This window comes from Amblyomma maculatum, chromosome 2 (assembly GCF_055883805.1).
Source record: "Amblyomma maculatum isolate TAMU_Amacu chromosome 2, ASM5588380v1, whole genome shotgun sequence".
NCBI classification, from domain to species: Eukaryota; Metazoa; Arthropoda; class Arachnida; order Ixodida; family Ixodidae; genus Amblyomma; species Amblyomma maculatum.
The window spans coordinates 115,830,778-115,844,394 of NC_139345.1; the positions used below are offsets into that span (position 1 = coordinate 115,830,778).

At 42.7% G+C, this 13,617-nt stretch overlaps 1 protein-coding gene across 1 annotated transcript in view; it reads right to left on the reverse strand.

Annotated features, from left to right (window-relative positions):
- Positions 1-7,587: 7,587 nt before the first annotated feature.
- Mfe2 (peroxisomal Multifunctional enzyme type 2) overlaps positions 7,588-13,617 on the reverse strand; it is a 40,420-nt gene continuing 34,390 nt past the window's right edge. Inside the window, exon 30 of the mRNA XM_084595158.1 lies at positions 7,588-7,894. Within this exon, the coding sequence (XP_084451284.1) occupies positions 7,808-7,894 (87 nt within the window). The 3' untranslated portion in view covers positions 7,588-7,807. The remainder of the gene's footprint in view (positions 7,895-13,617) is intronic.

A 13,617-nucleotide genomic window follows, 5' to 3' on the forward strand; every position in this document is an offset into this window, starting at 1 on the left:
TGCAGATGATTGCAGAGTTTCCATTAGAGGATGTTGCTGAGTGCTTGGAGGGAGCACGCAACGTGCAATACACCCATTTTCAGAGTTCTAGTCATGCTCGACTTGACCGAATTTATTTATCGTTGGATGTGATACCGAAGTGTAAAAATTATTCTGTTATCCCAATGTCCTTCTCCGATCATTGTCTGGTAAAATGCACTATAGGAGCTAGAAGCCAAAGCAAAAGTTGTGTGGGACCTTTGGAAGCTGAATTCCAAACTTTTAGAAGACGATAACTTAATCGAAATTATTGTACAGAAGCTAAACGAAATAAATAAACGACATAACAGCAGCATTGGGGAGCAATGGGAACTGTGCAAGCAAGAAATTAAAATGAAAGCGATAGAAAGAGCCATCTGTATTCGCCATAACGAAAAGCGAGAAGAAGCAGGCCTAAGATCAACATTGAAGAAGTTAATAGCGCAGGAGTGTAAGGAGCCGGGGGTTTACAAAGAGGACATCAGAAAGATAAAAAAGAAGATAGAATTACTAGACGAGGACCGATATCGAGGAGCGCTCGTTCGCTCCAGGGCCGAAAGATGGGTCGCCGGCGAGACTCCCACTAAGCGTGCTCTGGGTCTTGAAAAAGCACAGGCACATCGAAATGACATAACCGAAGTAGAATGGAACGGAAGCCTCGGGACAGATAAGAACGACATTGCACGTGCGTTCTTCGACTATTATCAGGAGCTGTTTGCTTTTCGGGACATGAAGTTGGAGACGTTTAAGCAGTTGTTTCTTTCCTCCTTGCCACGACTGGATGCCACCACAAGAGAAAAGTTAGAGCAGCCGATTTCCGAGGACGAGGTTGAACGCGTCATTGATAATCTGAACCCAGGAAAGTCGCCTGGGCCGGATGGTTTGAGCGCAGCCTTTTATAAAGCATTCAAGCTAGATCTGTCCCCATTGTTAGCTGCAGTATTTAACGAAGGCTATGAACTTGGTGCACTCCCTCCTTCATTCGCATCCTCACACACAGTGTTAATTCCTAAGTCAAACCAAACAGAGAAACTAAAATTTGTGACGTCATACAGGCCTATTTCTTTAACAAATGTGGATTACAAAATGCTGATGAAAGTTCTGGCAGCCAGGCTACAGACAGTGATAAAACATATCGTTGGCTCCCACCAGACGTGTGGTATAAAGGGCCAGTCCATTACAACAAATATTCATAAGGCGAGGTGCGTGCTGGAATGTTGTGACGTTGCTTGCGCGAGGGTCGCGCTTCTTCAGCTCGACCTAGAAAAGGCGTTTGACTGTGTTCCACATGATGCATTGTTTGCAATTTTGGATTATATCAATGTCGGTTCTATTATCAGAGAGGGCGTAGCCCTGGCGTACCGAAACTGCACAACGCGATTGATTGTTAACAAAGTATTAGGGGAACCCATAAATGTGCGGCGTTCGGTACGTCAGGGTTGTCCCCTCAGCCCTCTTCTGCATTTATATCGAAACTTTATGCCTGTCTATTATGCACAATCCATCTGTTCAGGGCTTTCAACTGTACATGTCTGAGGTCAAACTTTTGGCGTACGCTGATGATGTGACAGTGTTTTGTGCGAACAAAGAAAGTATTTGCGCCGCAGTTGAAGTTGTGAAAGATTTTAGTGCGACCACAGGAAGTCCAGTAAACTGGGGAAAGTGTCTTGGCTTCTGGCACGGGGCGTGGACATCAACGCCTGACTTTTTTGCCAACGTTACATGGGTTACAACACCCGTGAAGTATTTGGGCGTACCTCTAGAATTCTATGAAGACAGCAAGCCATTTTGGCGCGCCCAAGTTCAGGAAATACGGGAGAAGGCTGACAAGTGGAAAGGAGTGCCGCTGTACGTCCATCTTTGCACAAGCCACTGTGTGTAATCTATTTTTTGTTTCCAAGGTGTGGTACGTCATGCAAGCACTTAATTGTTCTAGGTTGAGTGTTCAAAAGCTACACCGAATCTTTGCTGTGTTTGTATGGGCATCAAGCTGGGAAAGATGTAGTCTGGATAACCTAGCTCCGGCCAATTAAAGACGGAGGTCTCGGGCTTGCTCACTTATTTGTGCGCCAGCTTGTAAACAGATTTATTTTCTTTCGCGACGTTACCGACCCCTTTTTGCGCACTGTGTGCCAAGTGAGGCTCGCGCGGGCGTTGCCCAATTTCGTTGTTGCTACGGAAAGCATGCCAGGGCGTCTTTCTAGTTTTTTCAAAGAGATTGTCAGCAGTGTTCGAATTCTGTCAGCTCGCTTCCCGACAGAATACTTAAGTTCAGTGAAAAAGAAGAACCTGTATAAAGCTGTTTGTGACGACTTCTCTGTTCCTGTGTACAGAGCCTTGTATAGCGGCCGTCTAGGCCAAGACGTACTGAAGCGTGTCAAAAGAATGCCGGTTTCTCCTGGGATAAAGACGTTTTTCTTTAAGTTACATACAGGAACATTATCGGTACAAACGTTTTTTGAAAGCAAGGGCTTTTATCTGCCATGGGGTTCACTTTGCTTAATATGTAAACAGCCAGAGACAATAGACCATGTATTTCTGCACTGTTGGGAGGGCTTCTATTTTTGGGATGTGCTGCAACAAACTGTTAAAAAAGAATTACTATTAGACTCATACGGGATTAGATTCCTGCCAACTGAAAATAATGATGGGATTCCACTTGATACGGTTATGCCAATAGGCCTGCACAGTCTATGGCGGTCCAGAATGTCGGGTTTTCACTGTGACCCTGACGCCCGCCCTGCAAGGCTCTACTTTCGCGAGAGTCTACACGCATTGGTTGAAATGCACAAATTGAAGACCACTGTGCCAGACTGGATTTCAAGAGTCTAACCACTATGCGAGCTGAAGGAATTTTAACTTGACAAAGGCAACTCGTATGAGCCTGCCGGCTTCTGTATTAAGTGTCATGCTTGTGGTAACCGCTCTGCTGTGAGCATTCTGTTTGTAGCGCGTTCTTGTTGGTTTTGTTTTGTGTTGGTGATGACCGGCAATAAAGAAAAAAAAAAAAACTCGTGGCTGAGTGGTAGCGTCTCCGTCTCACACTCCGGAGACCCTGGTTCGATTCCCACCCAGCCCATCTTGGAAGTTGCTTTTTATTTATGAAGTGCATGCCGGGATTTATCGCTCACGGCCAACGCCGCCGCCGCCGACGACACCGGCTTTTCTGCGACACTGACTTTTGCGCTGAGCAGGATAGACCGCGTTCCGCAGTGTACTCGACCACCTTATTTGCGGCAGCCTGACTGATCTCTATCTCTACCTTTATTTATCCAGATATTTAGGTCATCTGCGTACATGCTAAATTTCAAGTCCGGTATTGGTTTAGTTGTGGTGATAGCCCCCTCATAGCAATGTTAAATAGAAAAGGAGACGTTCCCTTGCTACCCAAAGTAACAAGGGCAAGGGTGGGGGGGGGGGGGGGGGGGGTATTTGGCGCTTTGAAAATTCATGGTGACCTCTCTGTTTGTGAGGAAGTCTTTGATATAGTTATAGGTTCTGATTCCAACCCCAATCTCTTGAAGACCGAGCACTGCCTTATGCTTGACATTGTCGAAGGCTCGCAATAGCGTTTCACACACAAGGACAATATTTTTTCACTTTTTACTCGGACTAAAAAGTTAAAAGGTTTTTCAGTAAGTTTCAATAAGCGGTGTCCAAGCTTACTGGTGACGTCACCGCCCGGCCGGAAAAATATAAAACAAATAAAATATAAAAAATAAATGCTAAAAAGTGTCGTCCGTGCGTGCTTGCTATCGCGTCATACCGTTAAGGAGCTGAAGTGTCCTCTTAATTGTTTTAGTTCGCCGTCTATCGAGAGTAGAACAGAATTATTGGACCTTACCGCATCAAGCAAAGCAAGTACCTCATACATGCCACCTCTGCGAAATTTCAGGCAGAACAAAAACTTTTGGGGACATTTTTCTTTTTTCTAATTATACATATAAGACATCCCTGTATATGAATCACCACGGAATTTTCGCCTACGATCACTAAATAATTTTTAATAAATTTTCTTTCCTCATCAGTTTCGGTTTTAGCAGATGAGAGATGGTTGTGACGTCACAATAAAGTCTAGGACACGCACGGAATGAAAGAAAAAAAAAGAGCGATGTAATCACTGATTCTTCACTTGTGATATTTGGTCTTGATGTAGGCTGGCTTTACCGTTGTAGCAAATTCAATTGCCACAGGAACGATTATACATCATTCCGTTTTTAATAACTGACGTCACAGCCATCGCCCGCCTTTTAAAACCGGAACAAAAACAGGTGAGAAAAGAAATTCAATTATATATCGTTCAGCAGTCGTAGGCGAATATCACGTGATGTGTACAGTAATGCCTTACGCATCATTACAAAGGATAAAGCACAAACCCAAATTAGGAGATTGTTCGGCCGAAAAGCTGTCCGCACCGTAATAGTAGTAGATGTCGGCCCCGCATGTCGGAAATTATCGAGGGCTTCGTAAGAAACCGTACCATGGTCTTTTATAGTTCTATATGATTGGTGTGTGATAGGCGATGAAGAGCTAATTAAATCATTGTAATTAATTGTTGATATAAAGAATTGAAAAAGAAATAAAAGGGGCTCAAAGGTGTCAAAATGCTCAGAACGAAAAGCCGCGATGCTTGATGATAATTAAATTTAATAAACAAAGTGCAATTGATCAATTATTTCATTAATTAATTTTTAAAATTAGAAAATGGTAAATGGGCATCAAAGGTGTCAAAATGCTCAGGATGCATGGCCAGCCAATGTGTTTGCTGAAGCTAAGTATCGGTGTATAAAATAAGGAAGTCTAAGATATATCAAAAAAAAAAAAAAAAAAAAAGCAATAAACATCCCACCTGTGTTTGGAACGCTATCATGTCATACCTTCTACGGCGGAGCTCGTGTCCCCCTTATCGAGCCTGGGAGAAACCGGTTTGACTGGGCTGTGAAGTAGGCGTGGGAGGAGAATCCTCAGCTTTTTCCTGTGTTAGAGCATAGCCCTGCCTCCAATATGGCAGCGCCCTTTGGCTAATTTTCGACGCAACATTCAGTCCTGATTAATGTATATACCGGCGTGTTTGGACAAACTTTCAAAATCCCTAAAAGAAGTTTGGAACATAGAAAAAAAATGTATGGGGGATATAAGGTTGATTCTTATTCCAGCTTCCAATCAGTGTCTGGCATGCCTGCAGTTACCACCTGCCAGCGCTTCATTTTTCGTTCACAAAGCCAACGCCGGGTCATCTGAGGAAAGGGCAGGCTCCTTCAACATTATCTCGGCCGCCACGGGCGTAAGTTCCTGTACAGTACATTCTCATTGCATGCATGGCTAATATGCCAAAGTGACTTCATTGTTGGTGCCAACTGTGGAGAAGACGATGCCTTGCCTTATCCCCAACTGCAGTATCAGTTTTTTAAAACGAAGATTATTCTATAAGCTCTTCAGCACAAGAATTCCCCCCCCCCCTTTTTTTTTTTTCCGCAAACAACCGAAACTGAGCGCATTAGACGCTCGGGAAGTTTGATGGAAACGTAATGTCCGCCGATGAAGTATGCCAATTACTACGGCGCCAAATTCAAAGTGCTATGCACTTTGAATTTGGTTATGCACTTTTTTTTTTGCTTTATCGCTCTAAAAAATAATCACCACACCGTTGCCAATGACCGCCGTTTTCATTAAACCAACAGGCGAAGCAAAATAATGCACATAGCGTGGCACAATAGCGCACGCATTTTGAATTTGACATCGTTGTTGCTGTAACGTGCGTGCTCGTGTTTCCGCCGCGATTCTAAAGCGCTCATTTTCGGTCAAACTGATTAATTTGGCATTATAATCATCAGATAATTAAATTTAATCAGTGAATTTTATTCAACGAGCTTTATAATTACAGGAGCTTTTACAGTTAACTGCATGTGTCCACCGGTCGCTGCTGCAGTTTGTTTCTTCCGTATTTTTTTTTTCTCCCACAGCAAAGCTGCATGGTCCCAAATAGTACGTAAAGCCTCGTTGGGCGTTCTCGCTAAAGCGTACGTTCCGCTCGCGCCAAAGTACGGTGTCTCGGTTAGCGTGTCTCTTCGCGTGTGCGAAGCAATGCGCGTTGCTATAAATTATACCCACCCTATAAATGTCGTTATAGAAACCTGTTCTGGCCTGCATTGCCAAAGCAATGCTGTAATTGGTCACCATCATGGCGTCCGTGACGTCAGGCGGCTGGTTGCATCTGGCGAAGGCGCGACCGACGACGACCGTATCTGCACTTCAGGTTGCACAAGCGCCAAATCCCGAGATGTCACGGAATGAGCAGCGCAGCTAATCGTCCTCCATGTGCCGTAGCCTCTACTGGGTGGACCGGCGTAATTACGTATGTTGCTTTATTAGAAATTTATGGCATAGCGTGATGAGTGACCCGCTACCACGCGCTAATGAGTGCGCTCGCAGACTGGCCCCAACGCGGCAGGCATGCGCGCCGCCTTCACTTTACCACCGTCTAAGATCAGTGGAACTCGACCACCGTCCAGCAGGTGACGCCACTTGGCGCCCTCAAGGCGATCTGCGCATGTCCAGTAGAATGCCTTGTAGCGCAAGATCACCATTGTGCATCATTCTATAATTCTCAATTGGCACGTTGTCACAGTGTGTGTGATACTGACGTCCAATATCCTTCCCCACTGACAACACTTTTCTGCTTGTATAGCTTACCGAGAAACTTATTGTTGACCATAGTCAGGGACAGCGCCTGTGAAGGTCTCTTCCTAAGGGAATGTGTAGACTGGTTGTAAATCCAACAAATGGGCTTCCCTGCTAAGTGAAATTTATACACAATGGCAGTGGAACCTGACACCAGGATAGTAATTAGGTGCAGTTCTAGTATCTGCTAGGTCCTCGCAGACTCACATGTGGTCCCCGCACAGACACACCACTGTGCAACAATTCCACAGCGAGGGCACCATGACGGCGAGGAAAGTGTGTCCAGTGACAATGTGCACACATCTGATTGGCAGGTGATGTGCCAGCCCTAAGTATTGCCCTAAAGTAAACCTAAACTGACATTGTGCAGAAATTTCTGCCATGCAGGCATGGTTCTTCAACTGGGCCACTGATGAGAGAAGGTGCTGTGGCAAAGCGTTATCGAGTGTAAGCTGCGTGGATGCTGAGGACAACTTAGGCAGTCTTATAAGAAACCGTGAATGCGCACGACTTGCTTCGTCTGCTCATCTGAAGCATCGAACCCTGCAGAACAGTTGGAATGCGGTTCAAGTGCATTTAAGGCAGCAGTGGTAGCTGCACTGCCTGTGGCCATAAAAGTATAACTTCATGTGGCCCTACTTCAATAAAAGCTTTCGTGTGAGCTTGTCTTCACCAAGTCTGTGCATGTAAGCTATTTTCAGCTAGGGTGTCCTCCTTCATCAAGTCGGCGCATATGTTTCTTTGTTTTTGGCTAGAGCGTCCTTTCAGTTTGTGCATAGTTTTGTCACGGTCCCACAAGTATAATGCAACAATGTTTTGCTGTACTTCTAAACGCTTTTTTATTTAGGGCTGACAGCTAAAAATAAAAAAAAAAGACTAAAACCAGACTCACAATGATAACCACAGTTTTATTGGAAAATATACATTTATTTGTAAGTGCGAACCATTGCAAAGCTGATCGCGCATGGTAACAATACTGTGCACTTTTGTATTAAAGCTACGCCAACAATGTTAAAAAATATGAAAGTCAGTGTCACACCATTGCATATCGCCCATTGATCCCATAAGGGTAAGGAGTATTCAGGTAAACAATTAAGATCCACCATCCTCAGAGCTTTGCTGCAGACAAGAAAAGAGGATGAAGCTTATCAGCAAGCTCCTTCTTTCCTTCCACCTTCACATACTTAGAAAATGCCTGAAACGAAAGAATAATAGATCGCACATTATTTATTTCGATGCATACACAAAGACCACATTTTGACTGAAGTTTAAATGTTTCGTGATGATATACCATTAATGTTGTTCAGTAATAAAACTCATTAGGCTCCAGACTTTCACACATTACCACATTTACTTTAAGATAACTACAACTATAACAAAGTTCTCTTACCAGCATGGAACATGGAAAAAATAGAAAGAATGAAGCACACATTCTAGGCTATGATTGGCACCAAAATTGGCAATTTTATTAGCCAGAATAATTGCTTTCCATTTGAAAACAGAGGTACAGCTCTCTTATTTTTCAGTAATTGTATCAAGAAAGCATTGCTTCCTTTAGGAACCCAAAAATGTGAGAAATTTCAACAACTGCATCTTCTCCCAAAAGCAGTCTGGGATGAAAAGGGATCTCTTCATTGTAAAACTGTGCAAAATATTTCTGTCTTAATTTCTCAAGTGCATGAGAGTAGAATGTGATTAGTTGTTAGTTCACCTCTGCACCCTTCACATAAAGGTTTGTAGGTTTGTCTTCTTTTTTAGAAACGAAGCCATGTGCCAGGTGCGTGTGCCCGATAAAATGACTTCAACAAAACGTTTTTGGTGGCGCACGATGCCCGTTCTTCACCAACTTGTTTAACAAACTAATTTATTGTTTAGTTCATTGTTCCATGAAACCTGTCATTTTGATCTCAGTCTTCCCTTTATGAGCTTCATAACATCTCTATGTGGCATGCTGACTAGGTGTATTTCATCATTACAGGCTGCTGCGGCACGTGTCAGCTCTCTCGTTACCGCAGATTCTAACATGGCTTGGTAACCAACAAAACTTCATTGACTGCCCCTGTGTTTCTGCAGCTATTACATTATGCATTATGTCTCCGATTAAAGGTTCTGCAGCATTTCTGTGATGAAGTGCTGTGATTACACTCAGAGAACCTGTATAAATGATGCTGTTTCCAATACATTTCTGTAATATTTCTTCTACAGCCACAGAAATGGCATGACATTCAGCTGTGAAAACCGATGAACACTCAGGCAACCGTACAACGTTCTTTCATTTACCTCGTACTACAGCGCTTCCACTGTAACATGCTGTCTTAGAACCATCTGCATAGAATTCTGTATAATTTTTGTACTTTTCATTTAGTGTCAAGAACTCTTGAAAGGTTCTGAAAGGTTCATGCAGTGTTTGTTTCTTATGAAAGTGGGTTAATGTGAAGCCGCACAAAGAGGGAAAATGGTACCAGGGTGGCAGTGGGCTTGGTCTCCGGGCAATATTTGGAAGTGAATCCAGCAAGTTTAATTCCTGGCATGCCTGTTCAAAACTGAGAATTAGTGGTTTGATTGCTCGGGGTTTGTTGTTAAAGAGGGTTCTAGATGGGCAGCTTGTGACTATTGGGTGACATAGGTGTTTCGGTAAGGACCTTATTTTCAGTACATGTGCATATGTAAGCATTGTTCTCCTGTCTTTAAGGGACTGTTCATTTGTTTCAACATAAAGGCTTTTTATTAGAGATGTCCTATATGCGCCAGTTGAGAGGCGCAATCCCATGTTGTGTACTAGATCCAAGCGTTTGAGATACGAAGGTCTCCATAAGGTGAACCATACACAATGCTTTCATAATCTAGGGTAGAGCGTATTATAGATCGATAAATATGTAGAAGGCATGTCCTGTCGGACTCCCAGTGTTTTCTTGACAGTACTTTGTATGTTTAATAATTGAGATGCTTTCTTTTTGAGGGCGTTTATGTGGGGTAAAAATGTCAACTTTTTATCAAAGGTAATGCCCAGAAATTTATGTTCATTTTTTAACGGTAGTACAGTTTTATTTAAGTGTAGGGTTGGGGTTGTATGCAAGCCTCGGTTGAGGGTGAACAGAACAGCCATTGATTTCTGTGGAGAGAATTGGAACCCATTTTTATCTGCCCATGAGGCTAGTCCATTTATAGTTAACTGTACTTGCTGCTCACACGTGGCTATGTTAGAGGACGTACATGCAATCTGCAGATCATCAACATAAAGTGAGTACATAATGAATTTCGGGATTTCTCCGATTATTGAATTGAATTTTACAACAAACAAAGTAGTATTTAAAATACACCCTTGGGGAGCTCTGTTCTCTTGATCAAAGCTCTTTGAAAGGGTTGAGCCCAGGCGTACTTTGAACGGTTTAATAGGAAATATTTAGACAGTTAACATCAGGCCTCAGTAAAATCTTGTTACAAGAGACACTCAAGGGACCAGAAAATGATGTCTCTTGTAAGCAAGGTCTCTTGCAACCAAAAATTATAAAAGCAATGTGTTATCAGTTTACTGCACATCAGCATATAAATGCATTCACATGCATTAACAGGAAATTGTTCAGGAAAGCTTAAAGAAGTTATTCATACTAGTAGTATGTATTTTTGTGAGTGCAGAGTGTATTCCTTCCCAAATTATGGAGGTAAAGCACATCACTTTGCAAGCCTTCCTGTTGCTCTAATACCTTTGAATCACTCTTACATGCTTGTCACCCTCAGATGCTGACACTTTTCCTCTGAAATGTCCTCGTAGTCACCCTCTATGGCACATGTGCCATTTACTAGCGCGAGAATTGCACAGTCTGAAAGCTCTTCGGGAGCACACAAGATCCACATCTGCAGATACGAATTCCTCAAAACATTATGGTACCTCAGCAGCCTCTTGGATGCTCGCCCATGCTTCATCTTCAAGGAAGCTTTGTACAGTATTCATATATGGGCCCTCTTACATCATGTCACCACAATTAAAGCCTGCTTGTCTGAAACAGTTTTTCCCAGCTTCACTTCTCAGGCCATTCCAGACACCTGAAATCACCTGAACAGCAAACTTCGCATCAATTACTACTGTACAGTCTTGCTGCCTGTCGAGCAACAGGCGTTCTGCCAACCTTGTTTTGTACAACTTGACAGAGCGCACAATGTCTTTGTCTATTGGTTGAAGTTAGGGTGTGGAGTTTGGAGGGGAAAAATAACTTGGGTGGCTTTGAGCACGAGAACTTTGGTGCTGCAAGAAACATTGTCCGCAAAGAAACATCAGGATTATGAGCTTTCATCTAGTAATCAAATTTTAACAACGAGGAATTAAAAATGCTGGATGTCATTCATGCATTTTGATTAGTTTCGTAACTAGGTGACAGTAATGTGATGCCAGTGGCTGAAACAATGGGGTCGCTTTGATCTTCCAATGATGGGGAAGCACTCCTCAGTTTCTGACATATACAACAAAAAGGATGCTGATATGGAACAGAATTTAGCTGAGGGAATCTGAAGTGCATCATTTCGAGTTGGTACGGTCCAGAGGCATTGCATGAGCACACCTGGGTTGTGTCTCTTCTAAATAGTGAAGACATTACTCCAGGGACCTGAAAAAGTTGTCCTTAGTAACCGAGTGTGTCTTGTAACCATGTCTCTTGTATGCAATGTTGTTAACATGGCAGACATAAGAAAACCAACCAAACCATTTTTAAATGTCTCTTATAACCGAGTGTCTCTTGTAACAAGGTCTCTTATAACGAGATTTAACTACCTAGATCTACTAGGTCACATAGAATGCCAAATCTCCAGGTTGTGTCATATGCTTTTTCCATGTCGAAGAAGATGGCAAGACAGTGTTGTTTATGTATGCTTCTCGGACAGCATTTTCAAGTTTAAGAAGATGGTCTGTCGTTGAGCACGCTTTTTTAAGACGACATTGATGAATGTTTAGAAGTTTATGTGATTCTGAAATGAAGGTTAACCTAATGTCCAAACTTTTTTGAAAGATTTAGCGAGGCAACTTGTGAGGGCTATAGGCCGGTAGCTACTAGGGGAGTTTGACAGCTTTCCGTGTTTGAGAAATGGGACTATAACAGCTGTTTTCCAAGCTTCTGGTACCTTTCCTGACATGAATATTTTGTTAAAGAATTTTAGGTGCATGTAGCAGGATCGGAAAGATTCGCCAGCATTTTATAATGTATTCTGTCGGGCAAAAGAGCAGTTTGTTTTCCGGCAGACAGTACTCTATTGATTTCATGGACAGTAATTTGGCTGTTATAAGGTTCATTTGTGCAACCAGTTGCTGGAAGTCTGTGTTTTTCAGCAATGTTTTTGTGTTTTAGAAATGACTGTGTGTAGTGGGAAGAACTAGAAACTGCTGCAAAGTGTTCACCTAATATGTTTGCTTTTTCCTGTAGAGTTGTTTGAATACCAGGTGCTGTTAGAAGAGGAAATGTAAATGGTGAGAAGCTGCCATTTAGCTTGTGCACCTGGCCCCACATTTTTTTTCGACATAGTTAAGTTATTTATAGACGATGCATAACATTTCCATGAGTTTTTCTTGGTATTTCGTCGGATGTATCGTGCTTTTGCCCTTGCTTTCTTGAAGTGTATTAAGTTGTCCTAGGTTGGGTACCTCCTGAAAATTCCCCACACTTTATTTTGCTTCCTTTTTGCCTCCCTACATTCTTTAGAATACCAAACTTTGTGGTTGCACCACACTATTCCAGAAGACTGAGGGATGGCGATTTCTGCTGCAGTGAGAATACAATTGGTGAACTTTTCATTTAGTTCATCAATGTTATGTAAGTCTGAATATATTTCATGCAAATTTGCTTTTTCTTTAAAAGTTTTCCAATCCGCTAAATGCAGCTTCCAACGCTATGGTTCGGTTGAAATGACAGTAGGTGATGATTTATAAATTAATAAAAACTGGCAAGTGATCACTCCCGTATGGGTTATCTAAAACATTCCATGTAAAATCTGTAAAAACAGATGGTGAACTGAATGACAAGTATAAAACGCTCATTTTCCCGGATGATGCAGAGCAGTATGTGGGTTTACCGGAATTCAGCGAACAAACATTATTGGAAAGTATGAGCTTCTCCAAAATTTCACCTCTGATGTCAGTTTTTTTCCCTACGCCAAAAATGAGAATGTGCGTTAAAATCGCCAGCTACTAAGTATGGTTCCGGTAGTTGGCTTAAGAGATCTAATAATTCTTGCAAAGTTATTTTGAGATGTGGTTGTAAGTATATAGTGCTTACTGTAATGGTCTTATATGTAAGGAGGGTGGTTGCTACAGCTTCAAATCTGGTTTTCAATTTGACTTCATGAGCTGCGATGCCTCTTTGCACAATTATAGCTACTCCTCCTGAGAGCCTGTTTGTCCGCTCTCGGTCATGACGGCAGACATTGTATTTTTTCAGTACACTCATATGCTTCGGGCCTTTCGGGCCTAAGTTTGTTTCCTGCAAGCACAGTGCTAAAGGGGAAAATGATGCTAAAATATCTTTAATGTCGGTTGAATTATTTAACATTCCTCTGCAATTCCAATGAATTAGGAATGCCATTTTTATACAAAAAAGGACAAATTAGGTTGTTTCAGGCCTTGTGATTCAGGCCTTGTCCTTTTTTGCTCGATCCAAGGAGTTTCGCCGTCTCTGCGATGGCAAAGAGCTGCCTTAGGTTGTGTCCATTGCGTCGTCAAAGACGCTGGACGTGGGTGCATGCTGCACGTGGACATTTGCATTTGACCTCGCCTCAGAGGTCTTGGGTCCCGCAGACCCTGAAGGCCACGTGGCCTGCTTCCACTTGGGGCGAGGATGGCTCTGCTACAGCTCCACTGTCTGTAGTCTGTGCAGGTGCCGAAGGCTGGTGTGATGCATCGCCCCGCATCAGCACACCAGCAAAGTCTATTTTCGG